This window comes from Oratosquilla oratoria, unplaced genomic scaffold, assembly GCF_046742065.1.
Source record: "Oratosquilla oratoria isolate Oo_2021 unplaced genomic scaffold, ASM4674206v1 SCAFFOLD55, whole genome shotgun sequence".
Classification (NCBI taxonomy): domain Eukaryota; kingdom Metazoa; phylum Arthropoda; class Malacostraca; order Stomatopoda; family Squillidae; genus Oratosquilla; species Oratosquilla oratoria.
In genome coordinates this window covers 90,001-110,000 of record NW_027467719.1, presented here as the reverse complement: position 1 = coordinate 110,000, position 20,000 = coordinate 90,001, and the positions used below count along the sequence as shown (strand labels likewise).

At 40.3% G+C, this 20,000-nt stretch overlaps 1 protein-coding gene across 1 annotated transcript in view; it reads left to right on the top strand.

The window, feature by feature from the left end:
* LOC143023687 (nitric oxide synthase, salivary gland-like) overlaps window positions 1-18,948 on the top strand; it is an 89,576-nt gene extending 70,628 nt beyond the window's left edge. The window contains exons 9-15 of the mRNA XM_076182299.1: window positions 1,477-1,646; window positions 3,679-3,889; window positions 4,147-4,234; window positions 4,886-5,002; window positions 5,231-5,387; window positions 16,463-16,654; window positions 18,286-18,948. Of these exons, the coding sequence (XP_076038414.1) occupies window positions 1,477-1,646; window positions 3,679-3,889; window positions 4,147-4,234; window positions 4,886-5,002; window positions 5,231-5,387; window positions 16,463-16,654; window positions 18,286-18,456 (1,106 nt within the window). The 3' untranslated portion in view covers window positions 18,457-18,948. The remainder of the gene's footprint in view (window positions 1-1,476; window positions 1,647-3,678; window positions 3,890-4,146; window positions 4,235-4,885; window positions 5,003-5,230; window positions 5,388-16,462; window positions 16,655-18,285) is intronic.
* The last annotated feature ends 1,052 nt before the right edge of the window (window positions 18,949-20,000 follow it).

The following is a 20,000-nucleotide window of genomic DNA, read 5'->3' as shown; positions in this document are numbered from 1 at the left end:
ACTGTATTCGACTAGGGAGCGGGCGGCCTGCACATAGTAGAGTCGCAAGACGGCGTAGCACGTCCCTATCCCCGGTCTTGCCATGCCTCTCATCACTGTGGTCCTCGCATGGGTCCTCTCCCTCAGGTAGGTAACCTGACGGGCAAAGGTCAGCCGGTGATGTAGCCATACCCCGAGGTACTGATAGACCTGTGTCCAGTTGAGCCTTACATCCTGGACATGAAGATGCTGGTTTGGTGCGGGTACCATGAACATCATGGCTTCGGACTTTCCATGATGAAACCTTCAGTCCTAGTTCCTCGGTCCTCTCGCTCAGGATACTGAGGGCCCCCTGTGCTTTGGCGATCAGATCACTGTTTCCGGTAATGACGAGGACCAAACCATCGGCGTAGCTGAGGAGCACTGTGTCAGCCGTGAATGGCAGGCTGACCAGTTGCTCCATCAGCAGGATGAAGAGAACGAGACCCAGGATCCCCTCCCTATGGAGTCCCGTTCTTGTAGGTCCTGTAGGATAACGTGTGGCCCTGGAATATGACACTGGTGCGCCACCCCCGTAAGTAATTCTCAATCCATGCTAGTAGCCGCCCTTGGATACATTTGCTGACCAGAGCTACCAGGATCGCGAGGGGGCATGCCTATTCGAAAGCCTTCTCCAGGTCGAGGAATACGGCAACGGAGGCCCGATTATTCACGTGGTTTAAGAGGATCATGAAGCTGTCTGAAGTGCCAACACCTCAGCTGAATCCAAACACATGGAGGTGCCGGAGTCCTCCATCATCTCCTGGTTGCCATGGTCTAGTGGGTGGGAGCTCTTGCCACCATTGTCGGTCCGTCTCGCCTTGGTAGCGGTTTTGAGCCCCACAGCGCTGTCTTCGTCACCGTCCGAGTCATCGAATATACTTCGTTTGCGGAAGGCTTCAGCCATAGTGTTTCATGTCCGAGGGAAACTACGCAGTTGGTTTTAGTGAACTGTATAACCTCACTCTTACACCGTCACAACTCAACGCCCCGCTTAAATAGGCCTAAGTCGCGCATGTGCAAGACGACTACTTGAGAGCATCTAACCTGCTCGAGCTAGTCACGTGATCTCCTCTAGTCATGTCCAAGCCAGCGTCAGGTCAAGCCAGGCTGCGGTGTACGATTGCTTCTCCGGACAAAGCATACAGCCCGACAAAACTAATTGCATGACAATATATGTGCGTATGTATATGGTATGTAGATACCATTTAGATTTAAAATAGTCCTTTATAAGTATCTATACTTATCAGGAAAAAATTAATTATATACTAGATCCTATACACTAGTACATTAAAGACCGTCAAAGAACCAAGAAGAAACCATTTGAAAAAAAAATTATATCCTAGATCTTATATTCTATTGTGTTTTGTGACAACCATCAAGGAACTACTTCTATCTCTCTCTCTTTCTCTCTCTCTCTCTCTCTCTCTCTCTCTCTCTCTCTCTCTCTCTGTATAGAAGTCATCAAAACGTGGGAGCCCCACAGGCGGCTCCCTCAGGGGAGTGTTCGCGAACTCCTCACACGCTTCCTCGATGTCACGACGCCGCCGACGCCGAACTTCCTTCACCTCCTCGCCCAGTTCGCCGGCGACAACGGCCACCGCACACGGCTGGATCAACTCGCATCGGTAGGTCTGTTCAGACCATCTCTCTCTTTTCTTTTGTCGCCATACGTTGACACTGGGCGGGACTCGAACCACTAATTCAGGTTTTCATTTTAGGGACTTTTTTCTAGCTGTCGCTAGACTATTCTAGTTTAGTAAATGCTATACTATTTCTAACAACATTAATTTGTTGACCACAGACGATCTTTTTATAGATGACGTCGCCTAGTTTAATCTACATGAAATCAGATAACGTTGGTTCACCTTTTGCATTAGAAATATATTTTCATTCAATATACAATATTTGCCTACGAGTATGGACTTTAATTTCGATATGACTAATATACACTCTTATTTTACATTACTTATCTATTTACTTATTTGTCTATTTACTTGTTCATCTATTTATTCATTTGTTTATTCATTTATTTACTTGTTTATTTATCTACTATATTTCCTAGTTTAATCATGATGTGACTAGTAGGCCCATACATTTTTATCTTATAGTTTTTACTTATGTAATTGTTAATCTATTTGTTTATTTATTGATTTTTATATTTCATTCATCCGTCTATTTATTTATTTATTCATTGTTTTTCATAGTCGCTATGCATTTTTATTTTTGAGGTACACCGTTCTTTGCGCAGGCCCTCTGTTGATGATGATATAACGAGTTTTTATTTACATCGTTGTCATGGCGACGCAAGGCTACCGACAAAAGACCTTTCAATCTGTCAGTCCAGAACTAGATTGGATGGAAAATAATAGTTGCCTCGAGTTTCACTGACTGGAATCCCCCAAGCCCCACAATAGCCGACAACGGTCCTCAGGCCCACCCATAGATCTCTCAAGGAAGGAACTTTGGACTAATGTCTACGCTGCATTAATGTGGGACTGTTTCTACTTCAATGATTGAAAGTAGTAATAGTAGAAGGAAGGGAGCAGTCACAGGTGTTACCTCTCATGTGAGAAGGTAGAGGAAATGTAATAGAAATTATGAACATTTTGGGCCAGGTCTGGAGACCAAGTGTCAGCCTCTCAGGGCTCCACCTCCTGATGAAAGCGAAAGGGCTGACATAAGAACATAAGAACATAAGAACATAAGAACATAAGAACATAAGAAATAAAGGAGACTGCAAAAGACCATAAGGTCTACAGTATCCATCACCACCGTGATGACCTTATAGCCTTTGATCCGAGAGTGTAAGTTTAGGTGCCTAAGCCTCTCTTCGTAAGGCAAATTTCCGAGTCCTTGTATCATTTTGGTCATTCTTCTCTGTACTGATTCTAGTGAATTTATGTCCATTTTGTAGGACGGAGACCAAAACTGTACCGCATAGTCAAGGATGGGTCTAACTATCGCTAGATAGAGTTTAATAATTACCTCTGCACTTCTATTTGTTACCGTCCTAGCAATGAAGCCTAATGCTCTGTTTGCTTTATTTCTGGCGCTAATGCACTGCTTCCTGGTTTTACGGGTTTCGAAAATAGGTGGAGGGGTGATGATTCTCTCAGACGCCTATCATTGGTCCCTTGTATACAGAAAGAGATAGAAAAGTAAACAAACACATTATGTATAAAAGGTGAAGAGCCTACACCAGGGGGCGCTGAGTAACTGAGGCCGAAACCGTCACTTTTGGCCTTTGCACTTGAAGGACTCTTTGGGCAGGTAACAGTCACCGCTGAGAATCGGAGATACGGGGCTGGATTCGAACCCACAACTAATCAAATGCGAGACCAGCACGCTTCTGATTACGCCACCAAACACTCTAGCATACACTTAAAGCAGCCTCCAGCGTACTCCGTGTGAGAAGGACACCAGGATCCTTCATCGTGTGATCCCAAGAGGATCTCTCGGAATCTTCTTCACACAGAATGAGTCACGACTTTGCGTTGGTACATTTCCAGGACACGGGAGGCTCCTGGAATCTTCTTCATACAGAAGAAGTCATGACCTTGCGTTGATACTTTTCCAGGACCCAGGAGGATCACCTAGAATCTTTTTTTCACAGATTGAGTCTTGCGGAATCTTTTTCTTGCGTTGATATGTTTCCAGGATCCGCAAGAATACGAAGACTGGAAACACTGGCACTATCCTCACCTGAAGGAAGTTCTTGAGGAATTCCATAGCGTGAGCATCGACGCAGGCGTCCTCCTGACGCAGCTGCCCTTGATGCAGTCCCGCTTCTACTCCATCAGTTCCTCTCCGAAGGCGCATCCGGGGGAGATCCATGTGACGGTGGCTGTTGTCGAGTACCGCACTGAAGGTGGGTGAAGCCCAAACCAACTTACAGTTCTCTTTATTGTAAATATCTTTGTAAAGTGTGAAACTTTTGGGAATCGTAAGTCCGTTCATGACTTTGGAAGTTCTCTGGACCTTTGCCATCGAACTGTAAATAATTTGGATAGAATAAGAAAACCTTTGGAGGATCATTGTCAGTGATAAGAACAGTTTTGAGTGGTCTTAGTCACTAATATCTAATATGAATAAAATACTTTTTATTTTCTCTTGTCCTCCCCTTAGGTGGCAAGGGACCCATCCATTATGGCGTCTGCTCGACATTCCTCAAAAACATCAAACCAGGACAAATGGTGGAATGCTTTGTCAGTAGGTGAGATGTATAGAATTTGTCTAGTGTGTCCTAAAACTAATTAGTTTTATGTAGTCAGAGGGACGTTAATTGGGTTTAGGTATTTATAAAGTGTGTTTTAATTTGGCTATTCCGTTTATAAGAGGGAAAGGGCTTTCGGAATGTATGTATTGTATTCAAGTACTTGACATGAACTGGATCCTCGATTTAAATCTCTTTTTAGCGAAAGGGAGTAGGGGAAACCCAATAACATTTTCTATAAATTAGTACTTACTAATAAATACCTAATTTATACAAATATCACTTGTGAATCTTCAGTGCAATTCATAATGTTTTAGTGGCTTTTTAAATTAATCTTTCTGTTTGAGGCGATTCAAAGTGGCCAAAACTTTGACTGTTTTGTTATGATTATCCAGACAAGGATTGGATTATCCTCTTAAAAAGTATTGGAACCTCTGTAGTATTTCTATAAGATGAACCTACGAGTACATCCCACTGTATTTGGTTGTACAATACCATAGCACAATAAACGGTACAATGCGCATGTCATAGCAAAAAAAGAAAGAAAAGAAAGAAAGAAAAAAAATAGTGGTCCAACATACTTCGAAATTCCTATTTACGGCCGAAGCCATTAACTAGAGGTTAACCTTAGACCCATTTCCTCTTTTTCAGTGCCACCAGCTACCACATGCCCAACGACTACGAGCGTCCGGTCATCCTGGTGGGCCCCGGGACCGGAATAGCGCCCTTCCGGTCATTCTGGCACCACCGGGCGCACATTGCCCAGCAAGAAGGAGGTACTGACCAACCCTTCCTGCTTTCTCTCTCTACCTATCTATCGATCTATTTATCTATGTATCTCTCTAGCTCTTCCCTCCTCTCTCTCTACTCTCATCAAGCACGTGGAGAAACTACTACCCATTTGTGACATAAACAGACCTCAGATGTCGTTTATGACGAAGCACGTAAAGAAAATACTAACCTCTTTGTACCTTAAACTAATATCTGACCTCTTCTTTTACTCCCCACAGTTAAGGTAGGCAAGATGACCCTCTTCTTCGGATGCAGAACGCGTTCTCTCGACTTATACGCCGAAGAAAAGGAAGAAATGCGGAAGATGGGTGTCCTCAACCCAGCCCCCTTGGCCCTGTCGAGAGAACATCATATCCCAAAGGTAAGACGTTTGTGTCGGGGACTTGCTGATATGGAATGGGCGGTAGATGTGGATGCATTGGAAGTGTTTTTTTACTTCACCACATCCCCATGTAAAGGAAAAAGGGTCTTATGTATTCACTATGTGTGTATGTACATATGTATTTATGTATGTACGTATGTCTGTATGTATGTATGTATGTATGTATGTATGTATGTATGTATTTATGTATGTATGTACGTATGTATGTATGTATGTATGTATGTATATGCACATATGTATGTATGTATGTATCTATGCGTGTATGTATGTATGTATGTATGCATGCATGTAAGCATGCATGTATGTATGCATGTATGTATGTATGTATGTATGTATGTATGTATGTATGTATGTATGTATGTATGTATGTATGTATGTATGTATGTATGTATGTATGTATGTATGTAAGGATTACAACTAGGTTGTATGTGAAAATATATATATAATAACGAAAATTAAATAAATAAATAAAAGTTATAATAGTATAGGAATAAATAAAATAAATAAACGCATAAGTATAGTTAAGTATTAAAGAAACAAATAAACAGTAAATAATAATAGGTTAACAGATAAGTAATAATAAAAGAAAAGCAAGTAAATAATAATAAACAAACACAAATAATAACAAACAAATAAACAGATAATATAAGATAAATGACAGGCATTACAGCATCTTGCTTAGGTGTTTATCTAAACTAGTGGTTCCCAAACTATCTTACCTGACGGCCCTTTTTTGCTTCCAGTAGACTCGCACGCCCCCCTCCCTTTTTTGTTCATGTGAAATGATTCTTGCATTTATTTCATAGCATCGTTCAGGAAAACAGATTTCTCTTTGTATTAAATTTTAGTAATGAAAGTCACTCAAACAAATAGTAGTACATTCCTGAGACATTTTTCTAAGTAAATAAAAACGAAACATTTGGTTCAAAGGGAGCAAAAAAAAAAAGTTTTAACATAAGCTTATTGACAAAATTTACTTGCAATTTTAAGAATAGATAATTTGAAAACATGGCATATAATATTTGGAAAGACTCATGAGACTAAGGCACAATTTATGAACTAATTTAGTGAGATGGATGCTGCTGCTTCTTCCTCACAAGATTAGAAATTCTAGGATTGAAGGATGACAGCGCACAACGCAAGTCATTTTCTACATCAAGTCGGTTGCGCTGTTTTGTTTTCAGGACAACAAGAGCTGAAAACCCTGCTTCACAAAGATAAGTAGAAGAAAAGGGAAGAATCACACGAAGTGCTTCTTCACATACTTTTGGTTATATGGGGAGATATTTCACCCAAAACACATTGGGATGCACCACACCACACATTCATATAACATAGATCACACAACGGGAAATCATAAATCTGTAACATACCACAAATATTCAGCACCCCACGTGGTTTATATCTTAACAATAATGACAATGAGAACAACAGCGGAAAATACAACGAGAAGAAGCAAACGGATTAAAACTACACGCACGAAAAGGCTCAGTTATACAGTACACTTAATTTGTCACACACACTTAATTCGCCGCCTATACTCGAACATACATTTAAACTAGCGTACAAAACTCACCGCGTATTATTCACCTCTTACACTTTCTATCACAACGAGTACTTCACACAATCAATAAGACATTCCATACTGCATCGTTCTACTCTTGCAAATCGTCAAGGTTATAATGTCACTCATACGCGCCCCCATCGTCCCCGTTCACCACATCATATACTACACACAAACACACATACAATTTCAGTTGACCCGCGCTAACGACACAACAACCACTGATACAAACAAACATTTCGGATATGATGTAAGAACGTGCTGAAAACATTGACACAATTATATGCAGCGGAACAGCCATTGTAATATCACATATGAAATCACAATAACACTCCAATCTATATATGGATTGTATGAGTAAGTATGAGCAAGAAAGCAATCACACAAAAATTTCTTATGGAAAAATTATCACATTGCTCACCAGTTATAGTAAATAAAGGTTAACAACTAAGAAAGGTATGTGATCCAGAATTGAAGAGTGAAATAAATCCCTACCATGGACAAGGTGAATATATGCTCGGGTTGACGGGTTGAAGTATTTGGAGTTTGTGACGAGTACCTCAGTGGCGTCAGTGTGGTTGGTATCGGTGACAAGTCCAAAACGTTGGAGAACTAGCTTAATAGAAAACGGGTTGGAGTGACTGCTATAATCATAATTTGTATGTATGTGATGGTAGATATTTGTTCTTTGAATGATTTTATTATTCTAATTAAACAAATATTTTTTAGCAGATGACTTCGCGCCCCCCTTGTATCCTCCTCACGCCTCCCTAGGGGGGGGGCGCCCCCTAGTTTGGGAACCACTGATCTAAACGAATCTTGAAGCTTCGAACTGAACTACATTCCAATGTCTCAGCAGAAAGTTTATTCCATTTACTAACTACACGGATGGCAAAGTTGTTTCTACCCACTTCCAAATTAAATCTATTTACTGACAGTTTGAGACCATTATTTCTTGTTGGATTCTCATTCAGTGTGAAAATTTTGTTACTTTTGATGTTGTCAATGCCCTTTAAAATCTTAAAGACCTGTATCAAGTCATTTATAAGCCTACGCTTCTTTAGGGAAAACAAATTCATATGAATTAGTCTATTTTCGTATGATCTTTTTTTTTTATATTTGGAATCAGTTTTGTGGCTCGCCGTTGTACTGTTTCCAATCTGTCAATGTCTTTAATGAGATTCGGTGACCATACGGAAACAGCATATTCCAAATGTAGACGAACTAACGATTTATATAACTTGTTAATGAGTGATGGACTTCTGAAGTCAAAAGATCGCGCAATCAGTTCTAGAATCTTATTTGCTTTCTTAGAGGCTGAAATACACTGCTTAGAAGACTTGAGATCGTTAGTGATAATTACGCCGAGATCCTTTTCACTATCCACTTTTGTTAACGAATTTCCAAATAGCTTGTAATCGTACTTACTGTTATTTTTACCTATGTGCATAACCTTGCATTTACTTGTGTTAAATTTCATTAGCCACTTTTCAGACCATTGCTGTAACTTATCTAAGTCTTCTTGAATATCTAATTGGTTTAAGTGCTCATTTGCCATTTCGCACAGTTTCGTATCATCAGCAAATTTGAAGACGATAGATTTTAGTCCGTGGTCTACATCACTTATATATGCTATGAATAGAAGTGAGCCCAAGAACGGGACCCTGAGGAACTCCGCTCGTAACATTTTTCCATCTAGAAGTTTTACCATTTAGAACAACTCTGTTTTCGATCATTTAACCAATTACTAGTCCAACTTAATAGGCTGCCACTTACTCCGTGCAAAGCTAATTTAGTAAGTAGTCTTTCGTGGGGGACGGTATCAAAAGCTTTTGCAAAGTCTAGATATATTAAATCTATTTTGTTTCTTTTGTCATAATTCCAGTGAGTTAGTCACGCAAGAACGTTTCCGTCTAAATCCTTGCTGGCTATCATTTATCACAGTTATTTTCCAAATTATGTTTGATAGCATCTCTGATGATAGTTTCCATCATTTTTCCTACGATTGAAGTCAAGCTTTTGAATGTATGTATGTATGTATGTATGTATGTATGTATGTATGCATGTATGTATGTATGTACGTATGTAAGAAATGAAAGTCTAATAGTGGGAAGTACACTGTAATCTCTGATACCACTGACAACTAATGCGTGTGAATACAAAGAGAGCTGGCTCCCAACTGACGCCAAGCTGCCAATTTGGCACGAACAGACATGCATCGCATTTGCGATAGCCAATATAATTACAATATACACAATGATTACACATAATTACAATAAATAATAAAACAACAAACAACAAAACATATGACAATTTTATAAAGAGGGGGAAACATATAATTCCCCAAATAAGCAACACACCAGTACAATGTACAATAATAATGATATGATATACAATCATACCACGCTAACACATCGCTCGGCCAGCACCACTCGGTGACCCCACCGAGCAAACAAGAAAAAGACTAACCGAGGCAAGGAGAATCCAAAATACACAAGGACAAACTACACATACACAACATATGCAACAGTGGCAGACAAAAATGTGGGAAAATGGATACAATAGCACACCCAATACATTAGATAAACACATACATAATTACTTACATAAAGACAATACATACAAACACATAAAGGAACATAAGACTGGCGCCAGTTAACAAAAATACAAATACAGCAATTGCCGGACGTCCGGGACATGATACTTAATATCTAAAGACGACAAAACACAATTCAAAACAGTACACTTAAGAGCTAAACAATAGTAACACATTATAACCAAGAAAAGGACACACACAAAAAAGAAATGGTAAACATCACAAAGAATACATAACAATACACAATGAAAGTTTAGGTAATTACAGGACCCCTTGACCTAAGGTCATAATTATGAGGAGTAGATAAACAAGGCATAGTTCTTACAGTGGGCCCTGGAGGAGGCCGGGTAAAGGCAGGGATAGGCACTTGAGTCTTCTTGAGCCTATCAGAGTGTGAAATCTCGCCAAGGCCTGTAGAAGGGTAAAAAATCCTGAACTTGTTAGGGTGTAGGCGTTCAGTCACCAAAAGGGGGCCCTCAAATTTACAATTCAATTTCGACTGGCGATCAGGCATGCTTTTGAAGACATGATCACCAACACCGATGGTCACAGGTTTTGCACGAGCATGTTGTTGTTTCAACATGTCGGCCTTTGAAACATCCAGTTTATCTCTTACATAATTATAAATGGCATGCATCACATGACTCTGGATTTTACTATAGTCATCTAAATTGTAGAGGGGACGAGCAGGGCTGTCAAGCACATCATATGGGAGCCGTTTCTCAACTCCAAAGATAAAATAATGAAGCGTTTTGCCCGTAGAAGCATTAATGATGCTATTGATACAAGCACTGACATGGGGAAGCCAATCCTCCCAAGACTCATGAAAATTACTAGCAAGGTGACGTGGGATCTCTAAAATTTTCCTGTTCGTCCTTTCCACAAGACCATTGGACGCCGGATGATAAGCAGTCACGAACGTCTGTTTGATGCCGTAACGTTCGCAAATACCTGCCAAAACCTCGTTCCTAAATTCCGTCCCATTATCACTAAGGAGCACCGAAGGAGTGGTGTATGGACACAACACATGGGAAACTAAAGCATGTACTACAACTGGTGCAGATTTGTTACGTAAGGGAGCTAAGACTACAAAACGACTAAAGTGATCCACACACACAAGGACATACACAGAGCCTTGAGTGCTACAAGGCAGTTGCAAAAGGTCTATAGCCACAGTCTGAAAAGGGTGAGAAGGAATAGGGTACTCTAAAATGGAGCAGTGCTCGTAGAACCTTTGTTCTGGGCACAAGAACTACACCGGGCTACATGAGAGGTAATGTCTAGTCGCATTTTAGGCCAATAATACTTCTTACGCGCCATGGCCAGAGATTTGTCACGACCTGGGTGACCAACCTGAGGGACATCATGAGCAAGGGACAAAACAACGGAAACTAGAGACTCAGGGATCACTAGCTGTGCCACATCTTGCTCAATTACAAATGAGAACCTTGTCCTGCAGGGAAAATTGTGACAGAGGTACTGGTAAAGCTGGTAAGGTGGAATCATCACCAGACTCCAATGCATAAATGACTGCAGACCAAACAGGGTCTTCACGTTCAGCTTTGGCCAGGTCTTGCAGGGAGAAGTTATGAATCACCGTAACAGCAGCAACAGGGATATTCCGTGAAAGTGCATCAGCAACGTGGTTCGCACGCCCCGGGATATATTTAAGGGTTGGATTGAATTCCTCGATCGTGAGGAGCCATCTGGCTAGACGGCATGAAAGATTTTTGCCCTTGCAAAGCTGAGTGACAGCAGTGTGGTCCGTGTAGACTGTAATAGGATATCCAAAAATGGTATCACGGAAATGCTTTAAAACCCACATCACTGCCAGGGCCTCTAAATGAGTAACAGAGTAACGGGACTCAGGCTTATTAAGAATGCGACTAGCATATGCAATAACATGAGGTCTACATCCATCTACTTGTTGCATGAGTACGGCTCCAATGCCTGTACCAGAAGCATATGTACAAATTGTAAAGGAAAGACTGTAATCAGGGAAGGCCAACACAGGCGCTACAGTAAGAGCAAGCTTCAAAGAATCAAAACTATTCTGATGAACATCACGCCACTGGAAGGAAGAGTCCTTCTTGGGAAGGCGAGTGAGAGGGGAGGCAATTGAAGCAAAGTCTTTAATGAATGCACGATAGTATCTTGCAAGTCCAAGGAAGGAACGTACATGTTCAACTGTCTCGGTATAGGGAAGTCTCTCACCGCTTTGATTTTATCACCTGTGGTGTGTATACCATGTTTGTCTACAACATGACCTAGGAATTGGATACTAGACTTGAATAAGGAACACTTGGGTAAGTTCAGTTTCAACCCAGCTTCAGCAAAACGTTGCAAGACCATGGACAACTTAGAAAAGTGGCTTTCCACATCTTTGGAAACTAAAATCAAATCATCCAGGTAAACAAAAAGTCCATTCCCAATTAAGCCATGAAAAATGGAGTTAACTAAGCGCTGGCAAGTCAAAGGAGCATTCCGCAAACCCATGGGGCATCGAAGCCATTCATAGTGCCCACTGGGAGTCGAGAAGGCCGTGACTTTACGAGACTTCTCCTCCAGGGGTATCTGCCAAAAACCTGCTTTTAAATCTAAGGTGGTGAACACCGTATTACCAGTGCCAATGGACTGAAGAAGCTCGCTTAAGAGAGGCAGAAGATAATGGTCTGGAATAGTGACCTCTTAACTCTCCTGTAATCAACAACAGGACGAAAAGATCCATCTTTCTTAGGCACCAGGAGAAGAGGCGAGTTCCACTCTGAGTGGGACTCCTGTACAACACATTCACGCAATAAATCGTCAACCAAGGACTGGGCTATAGGCCGACGAGAGTAAGTTAGCCTGTAAGAGGGGACGTAAACAGGACGAGTACCTGGCTGAAGATCAATTCTATGAACCACAGGGTCCGTAACCCCTAACGGATCACCTGGTAAACCCAAAGCCTGACGGTGAGTAACTAACAGGTCAAGGAGACGAGGCATCTCTTCAGGAAAATCAATCTCGCCTACAAATGTGGCAAACTCAGAAGCTAAGTGAGCAGGGTTACGTGTTGGAGGAGACTGTAGTACAGAAGCTGCTATAATAGGCGAGTCCTGGAAAGTAGCAATGTGTACCACCTCAAAGGAACCAAGTGACTGTCAGGAGAGAGAGGAATAGGAGCACCCGTGACGTTGGTTACCATCGCCGTGGTAACATGATCCTTGCGAATATGGAGAGAGTTCCTTCTAATGCAAGGCGACGAATACGAATAGAGTCAGGCAAAGTGAGAACGTCAGACCCTATCGGAGCACTTGAGATGCGCACCGGAACACGAACAGAACTTGAAGGTGCAATAAGATGCTCTCCTATAACAACAGCAGCACAATGAGAAACAGGGTTATAGCGCTTAGAAGTTGGTACAGGCACATGTGCAGACTGATCAAGCACAGAAGAATCACAAACAGAAACTGGCCTATCCGATGCAGAGATATCAAAATTGCAGAAAGTCACTACACGACGATTAGGAGAAATATCTATACCATGAGCTGTAAGAGCATCAATACCCAAGAGACAGTCACACTTAAGGGCAATACCAGAAACAACAACGAAAGTGATTTGGAATACTGTAGCATGCGAGGGAAACTGCAAGGGAAGACAAACAGATCCAAGAAGAAGCAAGGGAGAACCTTGCACAGAATGCAATTTATTACAAAAGGGAGATAAAGGGAGATTATACAATTCCCGTAGAGCAAAATAAGACTTTCTACTTAAGAGACTACATTCTGCACCAGTATCTACAGTGACAGAAAGAGGCGTATCCCTAGTAAGAAATTGAAAGGTAAGTAATTGAGAAGACTCAACAGCCACAAAGGGAATTATTTGAGACCGAACATTACTGGTCAACTCTTTGGGGTGTGAAACAAGCGCTGGGGAAAATGGGATTGACGAGACTGTTGAGAAGTCTCATCCTTAAGTTTCAAAACCTTGAAACATTGATCAGTCAAGTGTTTACAATGACCATGGATATGGCAATAACTGAGTCTACCTTGAGGTTCTACTCTAGAAGGGTCATGTGACATATTAGAAGAAACAGTAGGTACACTCCTGCAAACAGGGGACTGTCTGGACTTGTGTACCTGGCGCCAACGGCGGTAACATAATTCGCTTGAATGACCAGACCTGTTACAAAAGGTACATAACAGGGGAGGGGGGTAACTGTAGATTGAGGAGAGCTATGACTAGGATATGTAGACTGAGAGGGCTGAGGAGAACAAGGGACATGGGCATGTTGAAGAGCATTGCTAATACACAAGGAACTAGAAGGCACTTCCCCTAGTTTACAGGAAAGCCTTGTCGCAAAAGACAATAGAGTCTCATCAGTTGTATACTTGAGAGAAGATGCAGCTCTTCTCTCAGAAGGGAAAAAAAAAAAAAAAAAAAAAAAAAAAAAAATTCCAAACTAAGACGAAATCTATCTAAAGTGATATTGCCATTATCTACCCAATCTGAATGTGAAAGTGACTCTAAAGCATCAACAACAATTATACTGGCCTGAGCTTGCGCCCGTCTATAATCAAGAGTGCCCAGTCGGGATACGAGAGTATCAGCCAGTTTGAAACACCAATGGAACGAACCACCACCAGGGGTATCTGAAAAAAGTTTAAGGAAGTTAGACCTAAAGATGTCATAATTATAATCCAGAGATTTGGGATCTAAACAGGACGCAGAAAGTAACTCCGATGCCACAGAATTTGGCACAAGCTGGGACCTCACAAAGGAGATCTTTTCGTGCCCCGTCGAAACATTAGAGTGCACAATTGAGTCCTCACATTGGCGGATAAAATCAATCGCCTTATAATGGGAATCTTGACCAGAGAATTTCATAACCGACGGTTCTTGATGCAATAATGTCAATGTGTGGGCCATTGTCTCAGATGAGTTTTTTGAACTGATAAACGAAGGCATCTTTGACTTAGACATGATAGGATTTGACAACTGTAACCCACTGCGTAATAACATACAGCAGGAATAGAAAACACTGACACTGAGCAAGAAATAATGTAAATATAACACACTTGCACAAAGCATGAAATAATGAAAAAAAAATAATAATAATATAGAGAAATCACATGGACATGGGACACGAACGTAAGATAATGATATAATTCACACAAACAGAAGCATTGAAACACAGAAACAATGCAATACATATATCAATAATGAAGAAAAAAATTATATTAAGACCGTAAGTATACGCAAGACGTCACTGGCGAAAGAAAATCTATCCACTGAGGGGTAACATTTCAAAAAGTAAACAACTAGTGACGTCATAAAAATGGCCGCCCAAGGCACGACCGGTAGATATGAAATATGTATATACAACAGTATGGCCACAAAATCTCAAAAAGGAGAATACAGGTATGCCTAAGGCAAGGAAATATACAATACTGGTAGGTAACGAAAATAACTAATGTCTTCGGACGCAATGTATGAGCCGTCGTGGTAAACATATACCGGCAGGGACGCCGACCAATGCTTTTATGCAATCCAAGCACGAATCCGTCCTCATCCAATCACCAATTTAAACTGCAATCCACACAGCAACCATAAAAGAGCGTCCCGCAAAAGCAGACGGCGATATCAGTCAAAAAAAAGGCCGAACAGGAAGATTCTCGGGGGAAACGTCTCCCAATAAAATCACATGGCACTCTACGCAACCACAATGCTCCTGAACACCGCCTTTTAAATAAAAAGTCACAGGTCCAAAGTGAGAAAGCACTACTACTTCTCCCAAATAAGCAAATCCTGTAGCCTATGGAATGAAAATGGGAGAAAAGAACGGACATAGACATGCAGCTATTATGACCGGCTATAGTCCAGCGCTACGATTTAAAGTCTTTTCAGAACGTTCACAATGGAAAAAAAAAAAAAATCACCGAAAAGATTGTCTTTACGCTGCCACCAAAATGTACCGGGTGGCTACAAGAAATGAAAATCTAATAGTGGGAAGTACACTGTAATCTCTGATACCACTGACAACTAATGCGTATGAATACAAAGAGAGCTGGCTCCCAACTGACGCCAAGCTGCCAAATTGGCGCGAACAGACATGGATCGCATTTGCGATATCCAATATAATTACAATATACACAATGATTACACATAATTACAATAAATAATAAAACAAACAACAAAACATATGATTATTTTATAAAGAAGGGGAAACATATAATTCCCCAAATAAGCAACACACCAGTGCAATGTACAATAATAATGGTATGATATACAATCATACCACGCTAACACATGTATGTACTCGTATGTATGTATGTATGTATGTATGTATGTATGTATGTATGTATGTATGTATGTATGTATGTATGTATGTATGTATGTATGTATGTATGTATGTATGTATGTATATATGTATGTATGTATGTATTTATGTATGTATGTATGTATGTATGTATGTATGTATGTATGTATATATGTATGCATGTACAATGTGTACATTATGTAGGTATGTGTGTTTACTGGATGTATGTATGTATGTATGTATGTATGTATGTATGTATGTATGTATGAATGTATGCATGTATGTACATTATGTAGGTATGTGTGTATACTGTATATATGTATGAATGTATGTATGTATGTATGTATGTATGTATGTATGTATGTATGTATGTATGTATGTATGTATGTATGTATGTATGTATGTAAATATGTATGTATGTATGTATGTAGGCATGTATATATGTATGTATGTATGTATGTATGTATGTATGTATGTATGTATGTGTGTGTGTATGAACATATGTACACATGTATGTAGAATACAAATCCAAGACCCAAGGATGCATTCAAGGTAGAAGGCTAAAGGAAGACTCGTCCTTCTTGTTCCTGCAGAAGTACGTGCAGGACGTAATAGTGGAAATGGGACGCGAAGTGTACCGTCAGATCGTGGAGGAGAAGGGACACTTTTACGTCTGCGGCGACTGTACAATGGCTGAATGCGTTTACCAGAAACTCAAAGCTATCGTACAAGAGCACGGCAAGTTCACAGACCAAGAAGTCGAGACTCTTATGCTCCAGATGCGGGTAAGTGTTCTTCTTGTGTTCCAAATATGTTTCCCCTACCCCGCCCTCGTTAATATATATATATATATATATATATATGTATATATATATATATATATATTTATATATTTATATATATATGCATATATATATATATATATATATATATATATATATATACATATATATATATATATATATATATATATATATACATGACAGAGTTTAGGATGCTGTGCGAAAGAAGAAAGTTGAAGACAAATGTGGGTAAATGTAAGGTGATGAGATGTACAAAGGGAGAGAGTGGCAGTAGACTGGAAGTGAGTATTAAGGGAGACAGACTAGTGGAAGTGGATATTTTTAAATACTTGGGTGTCAATGTGGCAGGAAAGGGAAGGGTGGAGGTGGAGGTAGAATAAAGATTGAGAGAAGCGAGCAAATGCCGTGGGGGGTTAAAAAGTGTAATAAGAAATAGACATTTGGGAATAGATGCTGAGAGGAGATTGTATGAAGGAGTGATTGTGCCGACAGCACTGTACAAGGCACAAACATGGAACATAAGGGAAGAAGAGACGAGGAGTTCAGATGTGTTTGAGATGAGACGCCTGAGAAGTATGGTAGGGGTTATTAGGCTGAATAGAGTGAGAAATGAGGAAGTGAGGAGGAGAACAGGAGTGGAAAGGGAGTAGTATTGGGATGGTTTGGACACATGGAAAGAATGAGTGAAGAGAGACTACTAAAAGAGGTGTGAAGGGCAAAGGTGGAAGCAGTGAACATGAGGGGTCGACCTAAGATGAGATGGATGGACAGGGTAAAAGGGGCATTGGGAAAGAGGGGAATATCTGTTGAGAAAGGACGGGAGAGGACAGAAGATAGGGGTGAATGGAGAAGGGTTGTGTATGGATGATTTTGTGATGCATGAGGGAAAGTGGGTAGGGGATGGGGGGTGAGGGAGTATGTATAAGAAATAAATTGACGCATCCCGAAGGGATTTCTTCCCGTCTTCTTTTCTGCATGAGGGGACGGAGGGGAGGGGGTCGCCGAATTAACGCAGCGGTCTTGCTGTGGATGTGCTGTGTCTAGTGGCACTACTTCTGACCCAGGGCAGTGGACAAGATGCAGGGATGACCCGTCATCCAGGAGGTACAAAGATAAGAGGGAGGAAAGAGGGTTGAAGGGAGTGGAGTATGTAGAGGATGAAATGTGTGGAAGTGGTTTCTATGTTTTTATTTATTTATTTATTCATTTATTTGTTTATTTATTTATTTATTTATTATTATTATTACTATTATTATTATTATTATTATTATCATTATTATTATTATTATTATTATTATTATTATTATTATTATTATTATTATTGTTATATATATATATATATATATATATATATATATATATATATATATATATATATATATATATAATTTTTTTTTTTTTTTTTTTTTTTGCTAAGGGCGTGCCACAAAGATTAATACAAAAGACTAACAACAGTAACAATGAAATAAGTGTTGCCCTGTAAAGGAGGGGAGGAAAGGGAGGGAGGGGAAGGAAGAGAAGGGGAGTGAGGGGTGCCACTGAGATGAGCGCAATAGCTTAATGAGTTCCAGAATGAAAGCAACAGTGTCATTTCCTGTCTCTCTCTCTTGCAGGACGAGAACCGTTACCACGAAGACATTTTCGGCATCACCCTCCGGACGGAAGAAATCCACCGACAGACCAGGGAGACGGTCAAAAACCGGTTGAGTCTTCAAACACAACAAAGTACTGGAGACTCCGCCCCAATGCCGGACAAAGTTCAAGTCGGTGTTGGACAGCCCTGAGACTGGAGACAACGGCTTGTCATGGCCGGAAGATCTATCTGCCGCATTTGGGAATTCAAGAACGTCTTTCTCGAGTAGAAAAGAGAAATAAGATAAGATAACCTGAGATTCGCTGAACGTGAAAGAAAAAGGATCAAATGGACATACTGTACAGTAAGGGCAAGTGAGATGGACTCGAATATATATAAGAAAGGGGAGCGAGTAAGTAGCCTGCAATACAAGATGTAAACAACAGTGCCACACCAGTTGATCTGCATTGTATACGATATTAGGGAGCACTTAGATACTAATACTGACAAGTGACTTTATGGAACACGAATATAATCTTCAGGGGTAACAAGGAACAATGGAAAAAGCAAAATTTATATCACTGGTGGTTTGCAGCTGAATTTAGTTTCGTTCCTTTGAAACTAGAAAAAGAAACTTAGATGTGGAAAATGACCCCAATCCTAACTACTCCCCACCCCATTTCCATTAAATAAAGAAAATTGTTGAGCTACAGCAACTGAGGCTGGTTAACCTTAAGCTAAACATTTGTATACTGTGACACGTTGTACAGACTTTGTTGTGGAAACTAACATACGATTTTTTCAGCTGAAGACTGGACTCTTTTCAGATCGGAGTCGGTTTTTAGATGAATGGAATCGCCTGGTGCTACCAAAGCAAATGCTGTATGGTGAGACACAGTGCTGAAAGAATAAAAGCTTGCGTCAGCGTTATTGGGATCATTGCTAATCTTGCTTCACATAATTTCTACGAAATTTTTGCAATCGTAGTGCACTCAGCCATTTGACTTACTTTTTTATTCACCTTTTTAAGTAATGGTGTGTAAAATTATGCCAAAGTGTTCTGTTTGCTGTTAACTTCTTCAGAAATGGATTGAAAAAAGAAATAAGTCGAACGATGTCGACCAAAACTCGTTAAAGATAACGTAGTCACTTGCTATTTAGATTTATTTTTTTTTAGAATCTTTAGATAAATAACTTTAAACTTTGTTTCAGTATAATCTATTTCTAAAATATTCATCTTGGAGCTATCAAAGACTAAATCAGTAAAAGTATCACTCATATTTCATGGGTATTATCCAGGAAGATTTTGGCAGACTGCAAACATACACACACCGATGCAAATCATCTAGCGGCCAGCGGAAACTGCAAAATTAGCGATGATTCCTATTGGTGGAAGCAGACGTGTAACCACTACTAACCATCACCTACCACGCACGTGATCTACATGCATGGCGACATAGCACTCCCTCCCCTTTTCGCTGATTTCGCTTTCCCAGACCTCAGCAACCTAACGCAGCAGAATTCAGACAAACAAGATATCGCCACACGAAGATGCCTAATGTCACCAGAGAAACCCATTAAACCCCCTTTATTATACCTGCCCCTATTATATTACCCATAAGCTAACATATATATAACATATCTAACCATACCCACCAACCATACGACTAACCCCCATGTAGAGAACTGACCCCAATGCATAGAATAGCGAGACTAACACCTTTACTTACGACAACCCACTAAACCCCTATACTA